At 57.6% G+C, this 23,514-nt stretch overlaps 7 protein-coding genes across 7 annotated transcripts; 5 read left to right on the forward strand and 2 right to left on the reverse strand.

The window, feature by feature from the left end:
- Positions 1–294: 294 nt before the first annotated feature.
- On the reverse strand, positions 295–10,746 carry MKK02DRAFT_38376 (uncharacterized protein; the record flags this gene model as incomplete). The annotated part of the gene is made up of 12 exons (XM_053090071.1): positions 295–435; positions 485–770; positions 815–1,271; positions 1,314–4,651; positions 4,685–4,914; positions 4,956–5,066; positions 5,108–5,168; positions 5,210–7,757; positions 7,791–7,982; positions 8,017–9,864; positions 9,898–10,378; positions 10,411–10,746. The coding sequence occupies 12 exons, from the start codon at positions 10,744–10,746 to the stop codon at positions 295–297; spliced, it is 10,029 nt and encodes a 3,342-aa protein (XP_052943496.1).
- Positions 10,747–10,937: 191 nt separating this feature from the next.
- On the forward strand, positions 10,938–12,986 carry MKK02DRAFT_38377 (uncharacterized protein; the record flags this gene model as incomplete). The annotated part of the gene is made up of 6 exons (XM_053090072.1): positions 10,938–11,067; positions 11,109–11,402; positions 11,447–11,593; positions 11,626–12,372; positions 12,417–12,713; positions 12,748–12,986. The coding sequence occupies 6 exons, from the start codon at positions 10,938–10,940 to the stop codon at positions 12,984–12,986; spliced, it is 1,854 nt and encodes a 617-aa protein (XP_052943497.1).
- Positions 12,987–13,214: 228 nt separating this feature from the next.
- Positions 13,215–15,832, forward strand: MKK02DRAFT_38378 (vacuolar ATP synthase; the record flags this gene model as incomplete). Its single annotated transcript, XM_053090073.1, has 21 exons — positions 13,215–13,305; positions 13,366–13,381; positions 13,531–13,636; positions 13,707–13,727; positions 13,779–13,872; positions 13,918–13,957; positions 14,004–14,051; positions 14,099–14,142; positions 14,188–14,273; positions 14,324–14,455; positions 14,502–14,566; positions 14,615–14,722; positions 14,769–14,831; positions 14,877–14,952; positions 14,998–15,021; positions 15,069–15,090; positions 15,150–15,174; positions 15,225–15,296; positions 15,360–15,414; positions 15,467–15,668; positions 15,717–15,832. The coding sequence occupies 21 exons, from the start codon at positions 13,215–13,217 to the stop codon at positions 15,830–15,832; spliced, it is 1,506 nt and encodes a 501-aa protein (XP_052943498.1).
- Positions 15,833–16,286: 454 nt separating this feature from the next.
- On the forward strand, positions 16,287–18,210 carry MKK02DRAFT_34591 (transmembrane amino acid transporter protein-domain-containing protein; the record flags this gene model as incomplete). Its single annotated transcript, XM_053088974.1, has 12 exons — positions 16,287–16,499; positions 16,545–16,616; positions 16,660–16,684; positions 16,734–16,794; positions 16,841–16,898; positions 16,949–16,998; positions 17,046–17,315; positions 17,364–17,490; positions 17,528–17,672; positions 17,709–17,901; positions 17,947–18,126; positions 18,174–18,210. The coding sequence occupies 12 exons, from the start codon at positions 16,287–16,289 to the stop codon at positions 18,208–18,210; spliced, it is 1,431 nt and encodes a 476-aa protein (XP_052943499.1).
- Positions 18,211–18,810: 600 nt separating this feature from the next.
- MKK02DRAFT_17109 (uncharacterized protein) lies at positions 18,811–19,668 on the forward strand (the record flags this gene model as incomplete). The annotated part of the gene is made up of 1 exon (XM_053085736.1): positions 18,811–19,668. A coding segment is annotated over one exon (858 nt), but the record flags the coding sequence as incomplete, so codon positions are not given.
- Positions 19,669–19,724: 56 nt separating this feature from the next.
- On the reverse strand, positions 19,725–22,007 carry MKK02DRAFT_17474 (uncharacterized protein; the record flags this gene model as incomplete). Its single annotated transcript, XM_053085793.1, has 3 exons — positions 19,725–20,519; positions 20,551–21,007; positions 21,040–22,007. 3 exons carry the CDS (start codon positions 22,005–22,007, stop codon positions 19,725–19,727), a joined length of 2,220 nt encoding a protein of 739 aa, XP_052943501.1.
- A 375-nt stretch (positions 22,008–22,382) lies between these two features.
- MKK02DRAFT_38381 (putative O-acetyl transferase) lies at positions 22,383–23,234 on the forward strand (the record flags this gene model as incomplete). Its single annotated transcript, XM_053090074.1, has 5 exons — positions 22,383–22,636; positions 22,682–22,688; positions 22,748–22,817; positions 22,867–23,064; positions 23,119–23,234. The coding sequence occupies 5 exons, from the start codon at positions 22,383–22,385 to the stop codon at positions 23,232–23,234; spliced, it is 645 nt and encodes a 214-aa protein (XP_052943502.1).
- Between the last annotated feature and the right edge of the window lie 280 nt (positions 23,235–23,514).

Below are 23,514 nucleotides of genomic sequence, written 5' to 3' on the forward strand. Positions count from 1 at the left end.
AGGTGGATTGTAGGTTGGCCAAAGGATGGTCAAGTTGGTGCGGAATGCGGAGCAAAGTTCGCCGGTTGTATTTGGTTCCAGCCATATGAACCAGTCCAAGCCTCCCGGTAGGCAATTGTCCAGCTGAGGGACCGGTCCTTCACCAATACCTGACACCCTCGCTATCACTATCACGATACATATATGCAAATCATACTCGTATGCACTGACTACCACACCTCCCTATCTACTTCTGACCTCTGTCATCCCTGAATTCCCCCCTCCCCCTGCTCTTCCCTTAACCTTAACCTACGCCTACGCCTTCCCGAACCCGCCCGTCTCCGTCACGGCAAACATCAACCTATCCTTGAGATGCTCATACGACTCGTATTTCGGCAAAAGGAGGAGGTTGAAGCATGTACTCGCTTGGGGTAGACTTCCATCCTTGGCGTAAAGCTAAACCTATCAGCTCGAGCCTTCCTTGATCGTGGATCTCATGACTCACCTTTTGAATCTGGAATGGCTGGATCCCCGACGCCCCCTGGAGCTGCGTGAACCCTCCGAGCGGAACCCGCGAGGACGACGTGACAAACATCAAGAAGCGCGAGCGTTCTTCTTGCGAGAATGACCGTAGTGCGCGCCAGAACCAAGCGATCTCCGGATCGGTCGATTTCCATCCGCTCATCTGCGTGGCATTCTTGAGCTCGTCGACGTCCACCGTGGTGATACCCGAAATGAGTAGCTCGAGCTGGTCCGGCTCGAAGATCTCGATAAGGTGTCGAGGGATCACACTACCTGTCAGCCACATCCCCTTGTCTGGAGCCGCCAAACCTACTCGTAGAAGCCTTCGAGGAACGCCTTGTTTTGCTCCTTGATAGAGTTGTCAAGGCGGTACGACACCTGCAGCCTGACGTACTCCGCCTTGTTCTCCTCCGTGACCGGAATCTTGGCTCCCCCTTCCTTCAACTCGACAATCTTCTTCTCCCCAAACTGGTCATCCTCAATCGTAAACTCCGACTCGATGACGCCCGTGATATCATTCTCCAGCATCCACGTGAGGGATTTGTGGTACTCTGGGTCGATAGACTCCAGGTCGCGGATATCGACGTCCCGGCCGAGGATCTGCTTGTAGAATGCTCGGCTAAAGTAGGCGTCGAGGAGACGGCCGTCGTAGATGGATTTACCGATGACTCGGCCGACGAATTTGAAGTAGGCGAGATGTTCGCCGTTGACCGCCGAGGCCTTGTTGGGTTGGTAGGTCTGCGCGTCCGCAGCACAAGGCTCAAAGAGGGCTACGGATTAGTTGGTTCCACCATTGTAAGGGCAAGACTTACCAAAGTTGGGATCAAAGATCTGCCTCGCGAGCACAGAGTACCATTCCCTCGTCACACCACCCGCATCCACACCGTCCTCATGGTAAAACTTGATGTTGAGTTTCCCATACTTGATCTCATCCCCTGTCCGCCTCTGTAGCGCGTGGAAACTGTCTTCAAAGACATATTGCCTCCGGATGTTGAGGTGTAGGGCACTTCCAGCGTGGTGGTCCTTCTTCCGCTTGAGCTTTTGGAAGAACCAATTCCGCTTGTTGTCAAATTCGAGGACTCGCGAGTTGCGGACGAGGAGCGAGAATGAGCCGGAGAGGAGGGATGGGTGGTTCCGGACGATCGCATTGAGGACTTTCCGATGGGCCGTGGTGAATGCCACAAAGAGGTCATTGGGCTCGATAGTCCCTGGGAGTGGGACGGACGGTGATCGGCCGGCGCGTTTGGGTCGGTATTTGCAGATGACCATCAACGCCTCAATGAGCGGCAACAAGACGACCGCGACCGACCCGGTGCTCTCCGTCTTTTCGACCACCTTGAGACACGTCCCCAACCGCTCCCACATCCCCTCAAACTGGAACGACGCAAAGATATCCGCCACCTTTTGCTCATTCTCCGACAACGTCTCGGCCGCCACGTCAACGTCGGCCGCCTTGTGCGTGTGCAAAAAGTCTACCGTTTTGAGCAGACGAAGGAGTTGGGCCTGGTGGGATGACGCCGCCGAAAATTTGCTGACCATATCGGTCTTGCCGGTTTCCGAGGCCGTCTCGAGCTCCGCTGCGAGGTCTAGCAAGCCAGCCTGGATATGCTGGCCGAGCTCCTTGCACTTGGCGCGGATCTCCTGGACGATGATCTCCTTGCCGTCCGGTACGTAGCAGAGGTTCTGCATGAGCATCAGGCTGTGCCCGAAAGTCCGGCTCGAGCATTCCCCGGTGGTCATGCAGTTGACGACGAGCCGGAGTATGTTGGCGGGAATAATAGGGGGTTTTGTGAGGGTGGTGGGCGAAGCGACGACGGGGGCGGTGGATGGACCGGCAGTGTCAGGAGCTGGGACAGCAGCAGCGACAGCGGGTGTCTCGGGCGCGGCTGCAGCGGGTGTAGCGACCGTTGCAGAGGCAGCCGCTGGCGCGTCCGTCTCCATTACTTCCTCCGCCTTCTCCTCTTCCTTCTTGTCCTGCTTGAGCGCCGTCAACGGCCGCGTGATGGCCGACAATAGCTGAGTAATGTACTCCATCATCGTGTTGGTCTTGAGCAAGACCGGCCGGTCAAGCAGACCCAACAGGATGACGATCGGGTATTTGGTCTGCGGAAGGAGCTTCTCCTTGCCCTTGCCTTTCCTGGACGGGGCTTTGCGCAGTCCGATCGCCTGCTCATGCTCCGTGAGGAAGTAGGTCACGGCCTGCTGGTTCGCGCTGACAATGTACGTCAACGCCTCGAAGCACCGTTGCGCGATGAAGGTGGGGATATTTTCCGGTTGAAGATGCGCAAAGATGGGGAGCGCAATGGGGCCGGGGGTCTCCGGTGCCTTGACCTTGGGCGTCATCTTGGGCGTGGCGACACCGCGAAGCGACATTTGCTGGAAGCTCCGATCTACAGCAGGGAGGTCGCCCGACCCATCCTGAACCACCGAGATGAGAAGGTTGAGCAGGTCCGCCCGGGTGGTCGAGTTCTCGCAGAGATTGACGAGAATGCGGAAGAGATTCGCCTTGCGGAAAGCTTCGGGGAAGAAGAGGAGCCGGACGAGCGCGGCGATCCCGTTCTTGTCGAGTAGTTGGAGTGATTCCCGATGAGGCCGTTTGGAAGGTACCGGTGCATCATCCGGCACGCCTTGCGCCGGCCCGCCAAGACGGCCAATGGCTGGCGGTCGATGGCCGCCTAGACGCGGTCCGCCGAGACCAGCTGGCAAGCCAGCCAATCCCTGCATGAGCAGCTCGTCAAAGCCGGCAAGCAGCCCGGCATCGAAGCCGGCCATGCCCAAAAGATCGGGGATCGGGGGCGGATTGGCAGCTGCCGCCGGCGCTGCAGCTGGGGCAGCAGCGGGAGCAGGACGATTCCGCCGAGCATTCTCGACCGCTTCTTGCATGAGCACCTCCGCCCGGATACTAGGCGGGAGAGCCTGCAGGAACTCGTGATTGATCTGCGAGGACGCAGCGGGGGCGTTGGGCGCAGCAGCACTTGCAGCGGGGCGTTGGTGCCGAGCTTGCTCCCGCATGTGCTGGTCGATGACTTCGGCGCGCATGTCATCCGGAAGAGCTTGGAGGAACTCGAGATCGATACCGGTGTCCGTGATGTCGATGTCCCGGCCGTGGACCTGGATGACGGTTCGAGCCAGGCTCTCCGCGGGCGCTGCTTCCGCCGCAGGTGCTTCGCCGTCAATAACCATCGCATCGGACGGTCCGGCAGCTGATGATGGTCCCGCTTCAGAGGAAGCAACGGGAGCGGCGGGTGCGGCCACCTCTGCGGTCGAGCCTGACGGACCAGCCTCGGCTGACCCCATCTCGATATCGTCCGACAGAAGGGGGGGCACAGTCGCAGGACGAGACTGTGGGAGAGCAACCGCCGCGGCCGCAGCCAAATCTTCCGCCAACTTCTTCGCCTCGGCTTGTCGCTTCGCCTCCGCCTCAGCTTCTTCCCTGGTCGCCTTCTCCAATCGCTCCTTCTCCTCCGCTTGCCGGACCTTTTCGGCCTCCTCGTTCTCCTTCTCCTGCTTTGCCGCTTCTTCCGCCGCGATACGCCTCGCCTCGGGCATCATACGGTTGATGAGGTGAATCACTAGACTAGCTGACAGATCTCGGCCGGGGATGATGGAGTATTCTTCCTGCCACCTTTGGGTGGTAGGCCGGGGGATAAACTCGGACGAAACTTCCGTCTCGACGCGTGGCGCACCAGCAGCTGGTACGCGGTAATTCCGAGGACCGATCCGAAGGTTGATAGCCCCGTCTGGTTCCTGGGTGAGGTCGATCCGGACCGGCTCGCCGCCGGAGTAGCGGTGCTGGTTGGTGATTGAGTCGATAGCTGCCATGGCCTCCGTTGCTCCGCTGCTTTGGATGTGCCGGAGCAACGCATCGAGACCGATAGCGCCGCCGAGACCGCGCGGAAGACGCCGAGACGCAGCGGGTGCTGCAGGTGGTGCGACGAGCGGATGAGCCGCGATCGCAGCCGAAGGCGCTGGCCGAGGCGGACCGCCGTACAAGGCAGACATAACGTCCTCCTCGCTGCGACCTGGTCGAGAGCCACCTCGGGCTGCTCCAGGCTGTTCCCAGCCCCAAGGTCCCATCGGCTCTGGCGGGGCGTCCCCCCAGACGTCCGCCTCTTCGGGGTAATTGTCCATGAGATCAAAGTCGTCATACCTGATGTCAGCTCTGCCAGAGACCATGACTTACCCCTCCTCGTCATCCATAATCTCCTCGCCTTCTTCGTCATACATTTCATCTTCCGGGAATGGCCCCTCGCCCTCCTCATCGGTGAGCAAGTCCTCGTTATCGGCTTGATCGTCGACGTCCCACTGGTCGTCGGGATTCTCCGGATCGCCTCCAGCCATGATGGCGCCCGCCTCAAAGATAGGCGCGTCTCCGCCCATCGATTCGAGCTCATCTTCTTCGTCTTCGTCAGACTATACGTCAGCTTCGCCTTGTCATGATAGGACGGACATACCCAGTCATCCTCCCCCTCGCCCATATCTTCGTCCTCATCATCGTCATCTTCGTCCGTCAAGGGTTGGCTCCCAGTACCATCGTCCATGTCGTCCATCCCTTCGTCCCCATACTACACCGTCAGCCGAAGCCGCACGTGGCAAAAAGACATACCATATCTTCGTCCTCCTCATCGTCGTCCCCGTCCTCTTCCTCTTCCACGCCACCGTTCAGTCTATCATCAGCTGTAGCCCATAGCTATAACATTAGACTCACCTTCCAAGCGCAGAATTGCGGTAAAGATCCGGCGCCTCTTCTTCCTCCTCATCATAGTCCATACCAGACTCTTCAGACTCGGTATCTGTGCCCTCTTCATTCCGCTGCTCCACCTTGCGCTTATCCGACTTGCTCCACTTGATGGACATCTTGGACAGGTACTCCAGTGCCTTGAGGAGCGAGCCAAGGACTCCCTTGACTTCTGGGAAGTTGAGATCCACCTCGCCCGCAGCGGTAGTGAGAGTCCCGACAAAGTTCTTCTCAATCATGGTCTTGGCGATGTGTGTGCCGGACTCGTCCTGCTTGGCTGCGACCGCCGGGCGGGACACGAGCAGTCGGTAGGTGAGCTCACCGAGAGCGTGGAGTCGACCGTACCGAGCGTCAAGGTCGGCGATGCTGCCGCTCTCCTTGATAGCCTTGGAGATGGCATCGAGAACCTGCTTGCGGACCGAGATGAGATCTTCCGGAAGATCCTTGATGTCGTGGGTAGTGGCAATGTCCGAGCAGAGTGCGATGACCATAGACGAGCCCCACCGGGAGAGGGTTACGCGCGTCTCGGACTCCGGCGTGCGTACGGCATCCCCAGTGTCCTTGAGCGAGATGTCGCCGACGAGGTCCGCGAGGAGTCCGCTGATCCCTTTGGACTTTTCGCCGGTCGATCGAAGGACAGTCAAAAAGGATTGCTTGGCTGGGACGTACGACCCCAGCACCTCGGTGATGAGGGAAACGAGGAGGCCGACATAGTTGAGCGTACTCTCCTTGTCCTTTTGCTCTCCCTCCCCGGCCCGGACGATAGCGACCGCCTTGTTGAGCTCGGAAAGCAAGGTCTCAAAGACCGCCTTACCCGACTCGTTGGTCGGCTTGTCTTTGAACGGGTCGGAAGCCTCGGCAGGCTTATCGGCGTTTTTGCTCCGGATATGGTAGACCGACGTAAGGGGAGTGGGATCTACAAGGGTACACTCCGCCTCGACCAAGCTGGCAAAGATGTCTGGTGCCCGGAAGGCTGATTGCCGAAGCTGTCGAACAAAGTGGGTGATGTCCGTGACCTTGTTTCGGGCTGGCGAGGTCCACGCTTGGATCTCCCGACGAATGACAGCCGTGAGCGTAGCGGTGTCCTCAAAGGCGTGCCGTATGATGAGGGCGAGGAGCGGGTGGCAGTCCCGCAGCCGGGCCGACGGCTTGGCAAAAGCAGCGAGGATGACCGGGAGTTTCTGGATGATACCGGCGTCCTTCCTGGAGAGGATTACGAGCATGCGCATAGCGGCCAGCAAGTCTGGACGAGAGCTCTCCGGGTCCTCGACCAGCGAAATGCTGAGCGTGAAGAGGGTCTCCCGGAGCTCGACAAAGTCATTCTCCGAGACAATCGCCGCCGTACCGTCTCCGCCGAGCTTGGCCTCCTTGATGGTGGACGAAAGCCGAAGTAGGGTCTCGCCAAAGAGGAGATAGCCGGCCGTCCAGGCTGGGCGGGCTGAACCGGAGTTGATTTTGATCGAGCCCATGGCGTCCTGAGCTCGGCTTTGGAGCTGAGGAGTGACCTCCGCGCTGAAGGTGTTGAGAGTGATGACGCCGAGTCGAAGCCGAGCAGAGAGTGCTTTAGAGCTTTCGTCGTCCTTCGAGACCTCTTCCAGTCGGTCCAGAACAAAGCGGACTCCGTCCTGGCCGGCGGGGAAGGCGGGGAGCAGTTGGAAGATCAGGTCTTCCGAGTGATCCATGATGCTCATTCCCCGCATCGCGATTCCCTCCTTACTCGCCTGCCTCTCCGAGTCCAGTGTGGCTCTGAGAGCAGCGACGTCGTCTTTGGCCGCTGGGGCGGCTCCCATCGGGTCGTCCACCTCGGCAGCTGGAGACTGGGCGGCCGACCCCTCAGCCTCTGGTTGAGCAGGAGCGGCATCCGCAGCGGCGGGCGCGGCAGCTGCGGCCGGTGCAGCAGGCTCGGGCATATCGGCGTAGATGTGCGGAGCGCTGAGGATGAGCTCCGCAGCTGCTGCGATATTGTTGTGCGCACGCATCAAGGCAGAGACAGCAGCACCTCGACCGAAGCCCATGTCGACGAGCTGGTCGACGAGAGCGGGAGTTGCGGCGGGGCGGACGCGAGGGACGGGTATAGCCGCCGCTGGTACTTGGAGGGGTACTGGCGCGGCCATGTCCGTCTCCGCCTTGGCTTCGATGACGGATAAGAACGCCTTGATGGCGAGCTTGACAGTTTCCTGCTTGGCAGAAAGCAGCCATTCTGCGTTCCATACCTCGCGGATGACCGGGAAGAGCTTGGCCCGGATACGGACGAGGAGCTCGCTGGGGGAGAATAGCGGGACATGGGTGGAAGCTTGGAGGGATGCGCTTTGAGGCGATTCGATGATGGACCGGGGGTTGACAAAGCCGGATAGAATGGTGACGACGAGGAGGTTGCTGTCGATTCCGTTCCGCGTTTCCGTACCGGTCGTGATGCCCTGCAGGAGGTCCCGGCAGAGCTTCTCCATTGCTTTCAGCCCGCCCTTCTTGACGAAAGCGACCAAGAGGATGGTATTGAAGTAGCCCTCGTATCCGCGTTCTGAGGTCAGCTCCGTCCATTTGCTAGACTTACCATCAAACAGAAGAGACACCGCAGAGCCAAGAGCAAAAGTCCGGATCGCCGTTTCCTTCCCCTCTACCAGCTGGTAGTCTTGTACGTCGACATCGGCAACGAGGACATCCGCGATGAGGTCAGAGAGCTTCCGGGCTTCATGGGCATGACTGCCATCCGGGTTGCGCTTGACAAAGAGGAGTCGAATAGAGGCTGATTGTCAGCTATGTCGTCAACCTTGGCTCACCCCTGAAGAACATGTCCGAAACGGCAAATATCCGTGTCGCCATAAACTTGGCTCCGCTCTCCTTGCCATTCTCCTTGTCCGCTTCCACCAAGTCCACCTCGTTGATCGGGCCATCCTCACGCAGGATGGCGTGGACGCGGACCGCCGCTCGGTGCAGGTAGCCGAGATTCCGAACGAATGTTGGCGCTTTGCGAAGGATCTTGGCGAGGGACGTGGCGGTACGAGCATGGGAGAAGGATTGACCTGTGAACGACTCGCCGAGGTAGGTCAGGCGAATGACGGCCGACCGGAGCTGCTTGAAGGATTGCAGCTGTTCCGGTGTCGCCTCGCCCTTGTGGAACGCCATCCATATATGGTGGGATTCCGGCGCAAAGAGCTGATCTGAAGCCTTGAGCCCCGCGTCGACTCCATCCATGACATGCTCGGCGAGGGCGAGGTGATCATGCTCGCCTATGATGCGGAAGACATGCGATAGGTGGTGAGCCGCATCGGTCGTTCCCCACCGAGTCGGTACACACGGGAGGCTCGAGACCGATAGAAACAGCTCGAGGATGTTGTTATCATTGACGAGCTCCTTGCAGATCATCGCGTTTCGGAGGAATCCCTCAAAGAATTGGATGACTTTGCTGAGTTTCTCGAGAGCCGGGTTGGATGGCGCCTCTTTGGGGATCTTGCCATCCTTAGGGAGTTTGTCCAGCATGTAGAGATGCTGCTTGTCCTCTGGGATCTGGAAGTCCTGTCCTTCCTTCAGGGTCGCCAGGAGCAGGTCCAGCGCCGCCTTGACGATCACATCCCGCAAAGGCGGCTGATGCCGTGCCAATTCCTCTAGCGCTCCGCCGGTCTGCTGTGAGACGTGATCGGTGGCCGCCGGCGCGACGCACGAGTTGACGAGCTTGACGATGATCCCCGAGTGCTCCGTTGTAAGGGTGAGACCGCTTGCGTTCAGGCAGATGGCGCTGATGGCGTTGGGGACCGAATTGAGGACGTCGGTGGAGGTGGGAATAGATTTTTCGAGCTGCTCGTAAAGAGTCTGGGGGAGTTTGAGCTCCTGGAGGATGCTCAATGAGGTGGGCTCGTTGTTGATGAAGGTGGCCATGACGTTGATGGCGATCGAGTAGGCTCTCGGGCCGTACTTGGCATGCTCCTCAAAGATCCGCTTGATTGCCTTGGGCAGATCCCCGTCCACCAAATTCCGCAATCCGTCCGTCCCGCCTGACGCCTGCATCAGGCGCTGCACCGTGCGCAACAGCGCCTTGAGCGGCGCCATCACCCAGCTGACCATGCAGTCTTCCGAGACCAGCACCCGTTTCTGGACCGGCATCTCGATCGGCCGATCAATCTCCGCCTTGATCCGTGAAACGATGGTATTTACACCGTCGATCCCGGTGAAGGTGGATAGCGCCTGCTGGTTTGTGAGGACGATATTGTCGATGATCCCGCAAACCCGAGGAATATAGTTGACCCGCTTGTCATCCTCGATATTGAGGAAGTCCAGGAGGGTGGTGAGTCCCCCTGCACCGACGAGGACGGCATTGTGCGCCGGACTGCTGATGAGGAACCCGAGGAACCCCAACATTGCGTCAGCAAGATCCAGCGAGTGCTCATTCTTGGCAATGGAGCGAAGGAGGGTGATGAAGACTCCGTAGTTTGCGCTGATGTTGAGTGAGGTGAGGACCTCGACGAGACGGGTCTTGTGGTGAGCGAAACCGTCAAGGGCGAGGAGGGCACTGCAGCGGACCGGATCGCTGACATCGCGGGAGGGGAGGAGGAGTTCGCTGATTTCCGCAACGACGTCCGGCTCGTATAGGCAGAGGGTATTGTTGACGGCTTCTTCTCGGGTCAGGCAGACTGGAGTTAGCAATGGTCGTCACATCAACTCACCAAAGGCAGCCATGGCCATGAGCCGAGCGGCGAGAAGCCCCCTCCTCTCCGTCCGGTCCTGCATGAACGATATCCGAAGCGCGATAGAGGCCGAAAAGTGCTCCTCCACTGGCATCCCGCTATCCCTTGCTTTTTCCGCCAGTTCGTCCGCATACATATGCTGAGACAGACCCGAGAGGTCCATCGTCACCGACGCATCGCCCTTGGAAGAGCTAGCGGCGTTCTTGGGGTAGAATGAAATGGTGACAGGGTCCCCGGGAGACTCAAAGTCCTCCTTGGACGCCAGAGACACCACGTCCCACCCGTGTGTCTTGAGCTTGTCCCATCCGCGCGAGAGGGATAGTAGACGGTGGCGAAGTCTGATCTTTAGACTTGCGTCCATTGGGGTGTCGGAGAGGTATTGCTGAGCAGGACGGAGGAGGACAAAGAGGGTTGCTTGGAGTACGGCGAGATCGGTGGTGCAGAGAAGGTCAAAGCATCGCTTCCGTCAGCCATGTTCTGACTTGTGCTTACATCGTAGGAGGCGAACAATTTCCTGCTGGTACAATTTTCCAGCAAGAGGCGGTAGACCCGAAGGACTTCGAGCAGGAGCCGTTGATCCAGGGGGGTGAAGGGATTGAGTTGAGGTCTGTCGAGTTCATAGTTCTTCACGATGACCTCTAGCGTGGTATCGAACCGGTCGAGGGCAGGTATCCAGGCGTGAAGGTCGCCACGAGCGAAGCGCCAGACGTCCAAGCTCGCCAAAAGTCCGACGAGCTGATCGTCTGTCGCCTTTGCGATTTCGTCGACGTACTTGACGACATCTTCTGAGGGTTTGGCGTATGTCTTTCTAGATGGTTTGACCTTCATGATCGTGTGCAAGCATTGGCTGCTCGCTGATGATTAAAGGTAGAAAGAAGGTGAGCGAAGGAACGTTGAGGCCAAGTTGGCCACAGGCGCGTTGAGAAGTTATTCGGCGATCACCGCTGCAAGGAATGTGGAGTTAAGCTTGGACCAGACACCCAGATGCCCACCATCTATGACTTGACTCTATCAGCGAGATGTCCAACTCAAGCGAGGCCTTAGCCTTGGTAGAGAAGCTGGAAGGGCTCAACATCAGCACAGAAGAGGTATCACCACACCAAGGAGCATCAGGAATTCTCAGCGAGCTCGCTGTCCAGCTGCGGTCAAGTAGGTTCGCATTCTAAACGACCTGTCGTGCTGACTTTCAGGCGAGACACGCAGCGCTCTCACTTCATCCGCCCTTCCTCGACAGCTCACTACAGTCCTCAAAGCTGCCAAAAGCCATGGATGTGCTTCGCCCCTCGCTCTCATCGAGCAAGCCGGTCGAGTCGCAGCCAACTTGGCCGCAAACAATGACCCCGGGCGGGATGGACTAGTCGACTCAGGCTACATCGACAGCTGCTGCCAGATCCTAGCCCAGTGCTGTGCCGATATTGACCAATCACTGGCGGCCGTCAAGGCACTGACGGTTAGCTTGTTGAACTTGGTCGTGGAGGGGCATGGTATGTCTCTTTTTTTAGCTGGCGTATTCTAAGCTGATCTACAGAACGGGCCGTTAAGGAGCTCGCTCGGGAGGAGCACAGTCGAGCGGTGCTGAAAGTATCGGCCAAGCTGCTAGGGAGGGCAGTAGCCGAGGACGACGGGGAGCAGGTCTTGGGCTGGACATGGGCAATACTTCTGCATGTTCTAGAAGGTGCGTCAAGGGTCGGCTGGAGCTGACGGTAGACAATCCGAACGACAACCTCATCCCTGGTATCATACTTCCCTTCATCACCCATCAGGATGAGACAAGGACACCCCCTGCTATCGCGGTGTTGTCCTCCGCGGCCGACATACTGGACGCTTGGTGTGGCGCCGAGACCGTCAGCGCGGAGCCATACCTGCGATCCAGCTCGTCGGAGTCTACTGTACCATTGTCGACCCTCCTCGACTTCGTGGAATGCGCTCAGCCCCGGGGTGATCAAGTCGATGAGGATGACGAAGACGAGGCGGTAGAAGGGGAGGCTGCGACCGCGGCCGGCGAGAAGGCCTTCGCCAAGGTTAAAGGCAACGTCATCAACGTCCTCGTCGGTCTCAGCTCCTCCATACCAGCCACCGACGCCATCTTTTGGTCTAGGATGCGCCTCTGGCTCAACTCCAGCGCTCGGGATGATCTCCTCTGCTGCGCCCTCCTGTCCTTCGGTAACCGCGTCCGGGAAGACGCCAGCGCAACAGCACTCCTCCAGGGAGAAGAATCTCTCTTACCGTCGATTCGCCACATCCTACAACCCGGCATAACCGCCCAAGTCTTACACTCCATCATTGGCCTCATCCGCAATCTCTCCATTCCGGAGGCGAATAAGGTGGTTCTCGGCGGGACGGACCTTTTGGATAAGCTCGTCGAGCTGGGTGTATGGACTGAGGAGAGGGATCTATTGGGGTCTGTGCAGGGTGGCGCAGTGGGGATTGTCAAGAATCTGTGCAGAGGGAATGGTGAGCTCGTCTCAGATGAGATCATGGATTCCGCTGACATGTAGTGTCAAATTCTGTTATGTTGGCAGAGCACCCCAAGGCCATAGATCAGATACTTGGCCTGTACAAACGTGCAGACGATCCTGCCATCCGTTTCGAAGCCACCCGGGTCTTTGTCAACGCCATCCGGTCCGTCACCTCCGCCGGAGCAGCCGAGAAGAACGTGGTCCCCGAGTTCGAGGATCCACGGATCCTATCGGCCCTCCTCGACATGTTCAAGGAGAGCGGCCCATATCCCATGCTAGCGAACGAGTCCATCATTGCGCTTGCAATATCGGTCACCTTCGGTTCGGCCGAGACAAGTGAGTTTGCAGGCTGAGAGGTGCTAACGACCAGGTTCGTCAATACGCACTGGGCTCACTGCGCATCTGCAGAGAGTTTGCGAGATCGTGGCGCCGGGAGAGGGGCAGGAAGTGTCGAGCAGGGAGGTGAAGGCGAACATGGTCACGCTCTTGAAGCAGGTGGACAGCCAGGCGGGGCCGGAGGAGTCGCTGGTTCGGAAGCTCAAACTCTCGCTGACAGATGGCAAGGACCCGGATATATTACTCGCTGTAGATGAGGCAGTCACCCTGTAGTCGCTTGTATATTCCTATGCATGCCTGCTCTCGAGTCGGCCCTATATAGCAGCAGCCCTCGCATTTGAATCTGCTCCATCTGCAGGGCTGGCTGGGTCAGTAAGTGGGGGATCGAATAAGGTCCCGGTTGTGCCTGACGACGAGCGTCATTTGGCTGAACCAAGCTCTGCAACCCATTGACGCACCATCTTCACACTCTTACTCCCACCCAGACAACGCATCCTCACGATGACCGACTCCAAGAGCATGACCGACAAGGAGATGGCGGAGATTCACGTTCAGGCCGTCACGGCCGAGCCGCGCAAGTCTTACCAGACGGGTGAGTGAGAAGGTTCGGCGGAATGGGATGAAAGGAGGAACGGCCGCTGATGATATTTAGTGGCTGCTGTAAACGGGTATGTCCTCTTAGTCCGGACGCGAGAGAGGTGGAGAGAACAGAGATGCGAAAAGTCACACGTCAACAGAAGTGACCCTGCGCATGGTGGGGTGAACGAGGAAAGGGGAGGAAAGGTCGAACGTGGACCCGATAGCTGAATGCCCGCAGTCCGCTGGTCATCCTCGACCACGTCTCCATGGCGCAGTACAACGAGATCGTCAGCATCCAGCTGCCAAACGGAGAGGTCCGGACTGGTCAAGTTCTGGAAGTATCAGTGAGTGCATCTTTGAGGAAGAACTCTGAATTGGCGCTCGGGCTTGGCGTGGACAAAGCTGACTATCTAGGGTGACAAGGCCGTCGTACAGGTGATTACACGTCTGTGATGGAGGACCTGGGGGCTAGACTGATGTCTGCAGGTCTTCGAGGGAACTACCGGTGTCGACACCAAAGACACCAAGATCACCTTCTCTGGCTCGCCAATGACGCTCGGAGTCTCTCCGGAAATTGCTGGTACGTCCCTGCTCGTTACATCTTTGGCCTCCGCTGATCATCCAGGTCGTGTCTTCAATGGTTCTGGAAAGCCGATTGACAAGGGGTGAGCCCAATCAGATAGCAATTGTGGGACTCTGCTGATCATGTAGTCCCCCTGTCTTCTGCACTGAGTTCCTTGACATCCAGGGCATGCCCATGTATGTGCTGGTCTTCAGGCAAAGTCAACATTCGACTGACCTCGCAGCAACCCTTACTCCCGGTCATATCCTACTCAGATGGTCCAGACAGGTCAGTTAGCATGACCTAGGCCCAGATTCTCAGCTGACGTTCAAGGTATCTCCACCATCGACGTGATGAACTCTATCGCCCGAGGGCAGAAGATTCCAATCTTCAGTGCTGCCGGTCTGCCCCACAACGAGGTGAGCTCGGTATCTAAGATCCATTGGTGATCTAGCAGCTGATTATTTAGATCGCAGCCCAAATTTGTCGACAGGCCGGCCTGGTCGAACAGCCAGGACAAGAGGGCGGTGAGAAGGAAGAGTTCTACCTGATTTTCGCTGCTTTGGGTGTCAACCAGGAGACTGCTCGATTCTTCATGCGGGTCAGTCAACTATCGACCCCTTCCTCGAGCCAAGCTGACTCTGCAGGAATTCCAGGAGTCTGGCGCTATCGCCAATGCCACCCTGTTCATCAACTTGGCTTCAGACCCTACGTAAGCTGGCTCCTGCGTCCCCGCCTGCGTGCGAAGCTGATCATGTAGCATCGAACGTATCATTACACCCCGTCTCGCTTTGACTGCCGCCGAATACATGGCGTACACCCTCGGCAAGCAGGTTCTGGTCGTCATCACTGATATGAGTTCATACGCGTAAGTCCCCCCATCTTGATGACAGACATGACGCTAATGGAATCAGCGACGCTTTGCGTGAAGTCTCAGCGGCGCGAGAGGAAGTGCCCGGTCGTCGTGGTTACCCAGGGTAAGCTGCGCGCCGTTCGAACGGCATTTCAGCTGACCTGCCTAGTTACTTGTACACCGATTTGGCAACTCTTTACGAGCGAGCCGGACGTGTAGAGGGGAAGCCAGGATCGATTACCCAGGTGTGTAGATCCGTTGCTGTTCAGGGATGAGCGCTGACAAAGCAGATTCCAATCTTGACCATGCCAAATGTACGTTTACCTCTCGGGTTGACTGTGCGGTTATGCTGACAAGACAGGACGATATCACCCACCCTATCCGTGAGCTGATCATCTCGTCCTGACGTCCCTATTGTATGAATGGCTACTGACTTATCTAGCTGATTTGACCGGCTACATCACAGAGTCAGTCTGCCCGACAGGACAGCAAGTAAGGAAGCAGCTGACTGGTACAGGGGACAAATCTTCATTGACCGTCAACTCAACAACAAGGGCGTCATGCCCCCTATCAACGTGTTGCCCAGTTTGTCCCGGCTGATGAAGAGGTATGCGGATTCCCTACCGATATAAAGGAATTTGCTGACGTACAGTGCTATCGGAGAGGGACTGACACGGAAGGATCACGGTGACGTGTCCAACCAGCTGGTGAGCTGACTATCAGCCCTCATTCTTGAGGCACCGAAGCTGACAAACTCAGTATGCCAAGTACGCCATGGGCCGAGACGCCGCCTCGATGATGAGTGTTGTCGGTGAAGAAGCCCTGAGCGCGGAGGACAAGCTCGCCCTCGAATTCCTCACCCGCTTTGAGCTTGAGTTTGTCAACCAGGGCTCTTTCGAACAGAGGAGTATCTTTGACTCGCTCGATATCGCCTGGGACCTGCTCCGGATCTTCCCCAAGGGTATGTGGGGTCTATACAATGTTGAATGACTAGCTGACGCGATCGCAGAGTCTTTGAACCGTATCAACCCCAAGATCCTGAACGAGTTCTACGCTCGGAAAGGCAAGGCACAGAAGCCAGCCGAGAAGGCGGAGAAGAAGGAGGAGAATTTGATTGATGCCTAGATGTGGCTGTAGAGTATACCTTTGTCTCGCGTATGTGATTGCTTTCTCCAGGCTTCGGGAACACTTGCGACTGCCCCCGACCAAAGCCTTTTGCGGCAGTGGCACCGACACGTGGAGTCGGAGTTAGATTTAAGCTCCGGCCGCGGAGATCTAGCGGAGCCGATGACAGCATCGACACACGTCAAAGGTGGAGGTAAATCCTTCACTGGACCAAAGTATGGGCGGCAGTGCCGTCGACCATGGGGCCCAGGCAGTCTAAACGCGAGGGGTAGTGGGGTATCTAAGGGGGAGAGGGTCGAGGCGTATCTATGCCTTTCTCTGCGTTACATCTCTATCTCTAACTCTCGCGTCCAGGTCTTATCTTGTCTCACATCTGTCTCTGCCCAAAAAAGTGCTGGCCGTCGAAAACTAGTCGCTCCGGACACTCATCTGCCTTTTGTACATCTCGTTCAGGATGGAGTCTTCACCCTCGCCAACGATAAATGGCCCCCCTTCGCCTAGGAACCTGCACGACAAGAAGGGGGATACTACGAATGCTGCGTCCCGGCCAGCATCGAACGAGGGTGCGGAGGAGGTGGATGCCGTCTGGGGCAAGCTGGATGGGAACAGCCCAAATTATAAGAGCTTGTCATGGGTACGCGCGGCCATCATTATGATCAAATCTCAAGTGAGTCAGGCCCAGCCGAAGCGCATGAATGCAAGCTGAGTACAGATCGGGCTGGGTATACTGGGCTTGCCGCTAGTGATGGACAATGTCGGACTGGTACCAGGAATCATAATCATCGTGAGTTCCTAGCTCTTCATTGCGACTCGCGCTTATTCATCAGCTTGTCATAGCTGTCATTACAACATGTACATCCAGTATCCTGAAGGTATTGAGCCAGAGCTGACCCATGCGCAGGGGCAGACTACATTATTGGGGTGTTCAAGCGGAGACATCCAGATGTCTACACGCTGGCAGAGTGAGTTTCACGCCGCGTCCCAATCGGGCTCAGGCTGACATATCAGTGTTGGTTACCACATGGCAGGACCAATCGGACGCGAGGTCGTCTTCTTCTTCTACTGGGTAGGGTATATCCTTGCTTGATGAGAAGAAGTGGTCATGCTGATGAGCAGCTCGAAATGACTGCCATCGCGGGGGCTGGTTTCGTGGGAGTAGCAACAGCGTGAGTGTTCTGTTCTCAGCACATCGAGACATTATTGATCAGACCAGTCTGAACGCCGTCTCGCTGCACGGAACATGTACCGTGGTATTCGTCGTTGTCGCTGCCGTAGCCACCGCACTGGTGTCCTCGCTCCGGACACTGGACCGGATATCCTGGGTCGGTTGGGTCGGTCTCGTATCCATCATCGCAGCGGTCATTACTCTGGCCGTGTCCGTTGGGGTACAAGACCGACCGGCCAGTGCTCCGCAGACGGGACCATGGTCCAAGGAAGTCAACGCCTTCAGTCAGACCTCTTTCGTCCAGGCTATGAACGCCGTGTAGGTTATCTCAGCCCTGTCCCGCCCGAATTTTGGCTGACCTGGCAGTAACACTGTCGTCTTCGCTTACGCAGGCGGGCCGACTTTTGTCAGTGTGGTCGGCGAGATGAAGCACCAGCGAGACTACACCAAGAGTGTCGTCACATGCCAGGCTTTCGTCACTGCTGTCTACTTGGTGAGTGGTCTCGATTGTCCAGGCGCTGACTGGTCAGATCATCGGCTGTGTCGTTTATCATTACGTCGGACAATACATTGCATCCCCCGCTCTTGGATCTGCAGGGCCTCTCATGAAGCGAGTATGCTACGGAATCGCCATCCCCGGACTGCTTGTCGGCTGCATCATCTACACCCATCTCCGTGAGTCCAATTTGCAGATCCACGCTGATCCCTCAGCGGCGAAAGGCATCTTTGTCCGCATCCTCCGCGGTAGCAAGCACCTCTCCACTCCCACATGGCAACACTGGACGATCTGGCTCTGCTGCGTGATTGGAAATTGCGCCATCAGCTTCATCATCGCAGAGGCCATCCCGTTCTTCGGCGATTTGCTCAGTTTGATCGGTGCCTTACTCGGCACTTTCATTTGCATGTGAGTCCAATCTTCGGGATCGCGAGACTCTAGCTGATGTTGTAGTATCCTGGAAGGGTACATGTGGATCTGGCTTTACAAAGATGCCGAACGCACCACAAGATGGAAAGTCCTCGTCGTTCTCAACAGCTTGATGATTGCCGCCGGCTTCTACATCATGGTGGCCGGGACGTACGCAGCATGTGTTACGATCAACGACAGTCTGAAGAGCGGGAATACCACATCGTAAGTCGTTTAGCGCTCAGATTTATGCGCTGAGCTTAACCCCGTAGACCGTTCTCTTGCGCGGATAATTCCAACTCGGTGTGAGCTTGCCGGGCGTGGCGGGTTGTGCTCAGATCAGAAGTAGTATGCATCTCGTTGAGACGGTTTGGAGTGTACCCTTATACTCTCGGCCTTCATTTAACACATTGCGGGGCGCCCCGTAGTCCATTATAAGGTCCAGCATGATAGAGCGCAGAGGCAACGCAGAGGTCTGTGCGCGTATCTGATATCTGTGCGAAGCTCAATTTCCTCCGAGGAATGTGGAGCCAAACCTCGGCCCAGCACCACTGTTGCGTCTTGACATACTCTGCCCTTGCCTGAAGATGGGTGAATCGGCACAGCCAAGTCTGAACTTCTGTCGTGCCCTTCCCAAGATCGAAGTGAGTCGAGACAGCGTCTCGCTACTAACGGCTGATCTCCCGTGACTTGGCTGACGAGACCGGTAGCTCCACGCGCACCTGTCCGGCTCTGTCACGCCGCAGCGCCTGCAGGAGGTCTGGAACCAGCGCATAGTGGCAGATCCAAGTTTCGGCCAGGGCCTTGAACCTCCTGAGGTATGGTATGCGAAGAGCGATAGAGGACAGAGCATCAAGGAGTGAGAATAGTTGGCAAGTGCTTCGGTTGTCAAGGCAGGGCTGAAGTAGCAGCTTCTTTTCCCACTTCAACACCTACATCTACCACCTCATCTCTTCGACCGAGTCCCTCGCATATACCACTAAAGGCGTACTCGAAGACTTCGCCAACGATGGAGTCGTCTACCTCGAAATACGCACTACGCCTCGGCGAATGACGGAGACTTTGTCTGCCGAGGACGCTGTACGGGTCGTGCTGGACGTGATGACCGCCTGGAACGCCTCGGAGCACGCTCTGAAGGCGCGCCTCATACTGTCAATCGACCGGTCCAAGCACTCCCCTCATCAAGCCACCGAGATCGTCCAGCTCGCTTTAAGGCTGCGAGCGGAAGGCCTACCCGTCGTTGGCGTAGACCTCTCGGGCGACCCGCACGGACCCCTGCCGGACTATCAAGCCGCTTTTGACCTCGCACACACCTCCAACCTACCCATCTCCCTTCACTTTGCCGAGGTGCCCCGCGCATCCGACGCCGAACTGACCCAACTACTCGGTTATCATCCCTCCCGCCTCGGTCATGTCATTCACGTCCCCCCAAACATCCGCCAGACCATCCTCGACCGCAACATCCCCGTCGAGCTCCTCTTGACTTGTAACATCCTCGCTGGGATGTTGCCGGACGCATCGAAGGATCCAGGCGGACATCATTTTGGCTGGTGGTATGCCCAACAAGGGGGTATGAGTATCGGGACTGACGATGTGGGCGTCTTTGGGGCGTGGGTGTCGGACGAGTATGCGCTGGTCGGGCAGCATTTTGGATTGAAGAAGAGGGAGATGGTGCAGCTGGTCAAAAGGGGTGTAGGGGGGATGTTCGATGAGCGAGAAAGGATTAGGGTAGGAAAGCTCCTGGACGAGTTTGAGCGGGACATATAACAGGCACAACATCACTACAAATCTTAGATTCCGACAAATTTGACTGATCCTACTGATTACAACCTGGCCTGGGTGACCCCCTCCGCCTCAACTCCCTTGACCAAGCCCTCAACGACCCGCCTTCCGATCCACTCTCCGAACGCCATGGTGGTGATCATCGGGTTGACCCCGCTGGCGCTCGGGAACACGCTCGCATCCGCCACATACAACCCCTCAATGCCCCATACCTTGCCTCTGACATCTACCACCCCTGACCTGGGAGCTCCGCTCATCCGACACGTCCCCATCTGGTGCGCTGAGCCAAAGCTGATCCGATCAATGTCGAATCCGGACTTGCGGTACGCCTCGAGGAAGTCAAGGAATGACTGATCGTCCGCCCAATCCCCATGCTTGCCGTTCCTGCGCCAGATCGGCAGCCCCGCTCCGCTGGTATAGATTTCCTCTGCTCCCTGAGCATGAAGTAGCTTGGCTATCCCCTCAAAGCCATGCCGGATCCACTCCCGCTCCTTCTTCCCTGTGACGTAGCTGATCCGCTCCCTGCCCTTGCCGTCCACATAGACCCGGCCAGTAGCCTCCTCACGACAAAGCACGATGTGCCCCATCGTGCGCGGGAAGTCTTGCATCCGCTTCCGCCAGGCGTCCGACCCAGTCCACGGGACGTAAGTCTGCGCTAGAGCCGGCAGCATGCACATCGCCTCGAGCTTGACGCCGTGCCCCTTGCCATCTTGATTGGCGAACTCGTTGATGACGGTGGTAAGAATCGTGCCCTCCCACGGATTGACCGGCTGAGGCCAGAGCGACTGGACGATGACGGTGGGGTGGAGGTGTAAATGGTATCCGAGATGGGGGTTCTACCGTCAGCTAGGTCGGACTATGACTCACCTTGACTCCGCTTCGCAAAAGCACGGCCGGACTGTTCAGTGTCCCCGCACTGACGACTACAACCCTCGCCCTGACTACCACCTTGACCCTTGACGGACCGCGCTGGGCCCATCCCACGACGCCCACCGCCCGCTTCGGCGTTCCTTCCAAAAGCACCCGCTCCACCTCAAACCCGTCCAGCCCTTTCACGACCGGTCCATCCCCCTCGGCCAGCAGCGGGTTGAGGAACGCCCTGCACCCCGACATCTTGCCCTTCTTCTCGGCGACCTCGGCGTGACCCCGGCACCCGATGGTACAGCTCGCGCCACACTTGGCATGATCGGCAAACGAGCCTGAAATGTTCTGCGGGACAGCCTTGACGGTATAGCCGAGCTTGCGCGAGCCGTCGATGAGGGTCCGATTGGCGGCGTTGTGGTCGTCAGGCCCAGGCGTCTGGACACCAAGTTGGTCTTCCACACTGTCATCAGCTCAATCCCAGCAGTGACTCACTGCTCCATGCAATCCTGCCACTCCCTCCCGAGGAACATCCTCCCGTGCGGCTCCCCTGTCTTGCCCATATCATTCATGATGTGCTTGGTCCACTCCTCCCGCACGATCCGGTCGGTCTGAAGACAAGCGCTCCAGTTGACGCGCGACCCGCCGCCCCAGGTCGAGCCAGCCACAACCTGGATCGCCCCCTCGTCCGAGATCAGGACACCGCCATTCTCCATCATGCTGTCAAACGCCTCGTTCTCGTCGCCCGTGAGCGGCGTTCCATTGGGATGAGGAGTCCGCTTTGATCCCTTCTCCAACAGTAGGACGTCGGAGATGTTGGAGGGGGAGGAGATGAGCGACTGCCAATTCTGCGATTTGAGGTTGCGGACGAGCGAGTGGGTGAATGATGAAGCGCCCGATCCGGAGCCGATGACGAGCACGCCGGTGATCAGCTCTTGGACCTGCTCCCCTTGGAACTCTGCCGAGCGAGCGCTACCCAGCAGGTCCTCGCCGCCTTGATCTTTGGGGGCGGGTACAATGTGCCCGGGGTGACCGATCGCTGGCAGCAGATCTGGACAAGTCCTGATCCACATGCTACGAATGATGCTCCCGACTGCCTTTGCGCCGGTCCGGATCGGAGCGAGTCTGGACTGCATCCAGCCCTGGATGATCGCCTCGACCTGGTCACGAGGGAGATCGTACAGATATGTCGAGGTCCCGTTGAAGGCATACCCGGTGTAGCCCGAAACGAGGGAGAGGAAGAGCGCCATCTCTTTTACCGACGAGGGCGGGAGGCGGATGGTCAGAGCTTCCGACAGGAGCTCGATGAAGGCAGGGCATTCCGATGGATTTACCTCGAGGGGGTTGGTAGATGCTGTGGAGGTCCCGACGAAGGCGTCTGCGATCGCGAGGAGGGTGTTCCATTGATGGTCAGACAGAACGTCCGCCACGGATGTCGGTGTGATTCTTGCTTGGGTAGTCATTTTCCGAGTGTGAAGTACGATGTCTAGATGGGAATAGCCGGCTCCCCATGCCCCAATACAGAAGACGCTACCGTGATCGAGTGTCTACAAGGTGCCACTCACTAGCTTGCTGGGAATGTCATGGTCGTCCCGGCCCAGGGATTAGCCGGCTAGATCTGTGGAGTCCCGCGGTGCCCCACAGCCTCCGAAGGTCGGACCGATCGTGCGGAGATGTGATGCGGACCATATCTTCCACGCGTACTCGAGCCAAGAGACCATGTAAAACTCATATGTAGAGCCTTTTCTTAGACCATAAGGACAGGAGCCTGCATCTGCGCATACTCCTCTCTGCTCCATCCACAACCCGAACTCTGACATCCCTCACAGCCCGCTAAGATGCCCGCCATCACAGTCAACGCTCCCCCTCCACAAGGCGACGAGACCACCCATATGCTCGAAGTCATGCAGCGCGGCGAGCCCTACATTGCGGTAGACCCCTACATCATGCGCCTGAGAGACGTCGCTCAAGATAAGGTGTACGAGTTCAACTCGATCAGAGATACCGACAAGCGCATGGACGTGCTGGATGGCGTGGTGGGTATGCCCCCAAAAGGCGAGAGGAAGGTATATATCATGACGCCGTTCATGTTGTAGGTGCGATATACTATAAGGATGAATGCAGCTGACTAGCCTAGCGAGTATGTGAGTGAACAGCTTGTCCTTTGTGACGGGGCAACCGGAAGAGCAACTGACCTTGACAGGGCTTCAATCTGTCTTTCGGGAACGAAGTCTATATCGGGCCAGGCTGTACCTTTATCGACGTGACTCGAAGTAAGTCCGGCCGGCCCGTCTGTATAGCCCAAACATACTGAGGAGACAGTCTCGCTCGGCGACCGGACGATGGTCGGCGCAAACTGTTCCTTTTACACCCCTGCCCATCCCATCTCGCCCGAAGCTCGGAACGGCCTGCAAGGTCCCGAGTGGGCCAAGGAGATCATCATCGGCGATGATGTCTGGATCGGTGGCAGCGTGGTCATCGTCGGACCGTGCCGAATCGGGAACGGCACAACTATCGGGGGTGAGTGTATCACTCCTTCTGCCCAAAGTATAGAGGCTGTACTGACGGTCACAGCTGGCTCAGTGGTCACTAAGGATATTCCAGATCGGGTTGTGGCAGTCGGGAATCCTGCACGAGTCGTGAAGAAGATTAATGCCGATGGGACCGCGGAGCGGGTAGCTAGGGCTTGATATGCGATCGTGCAGTCATGTTCGTCCCTTAGATTGAGTGGTTCTATGCAGGTCACTCAGGCATCATGATCAGCCGCTCCCTCAATGTCAGTCCGCTGCGACATGCAGCCCACCGAGCCTGGAGCCAGGCTCAGGGCCATCTGATCATGATCAGGCATCTAGTCTCATCATCGAGGATACACATTCCTCGTCCCACGTGGCTTTGAAACACGCGCCTGTCGGACGCGCTTTGAGGTCGATGTTGATGCACGATGCCTTGCTTGACACTCCTGCATCCCCT

This window comes from Dioszegia hungarica (assembly GCF_025882075.1).
Source record: "Dioszegia hungarica strain PDD-24b-2 chromosome Unknown MKK02contig_16, whole genome shotgun sequence".
NCBI lineage: Eukaryota > Fungi > Basidiomycota > Tremellomycetes > Tremellales > Bulleribasidiaceae > Dioszegia > Dioszegia hungarica.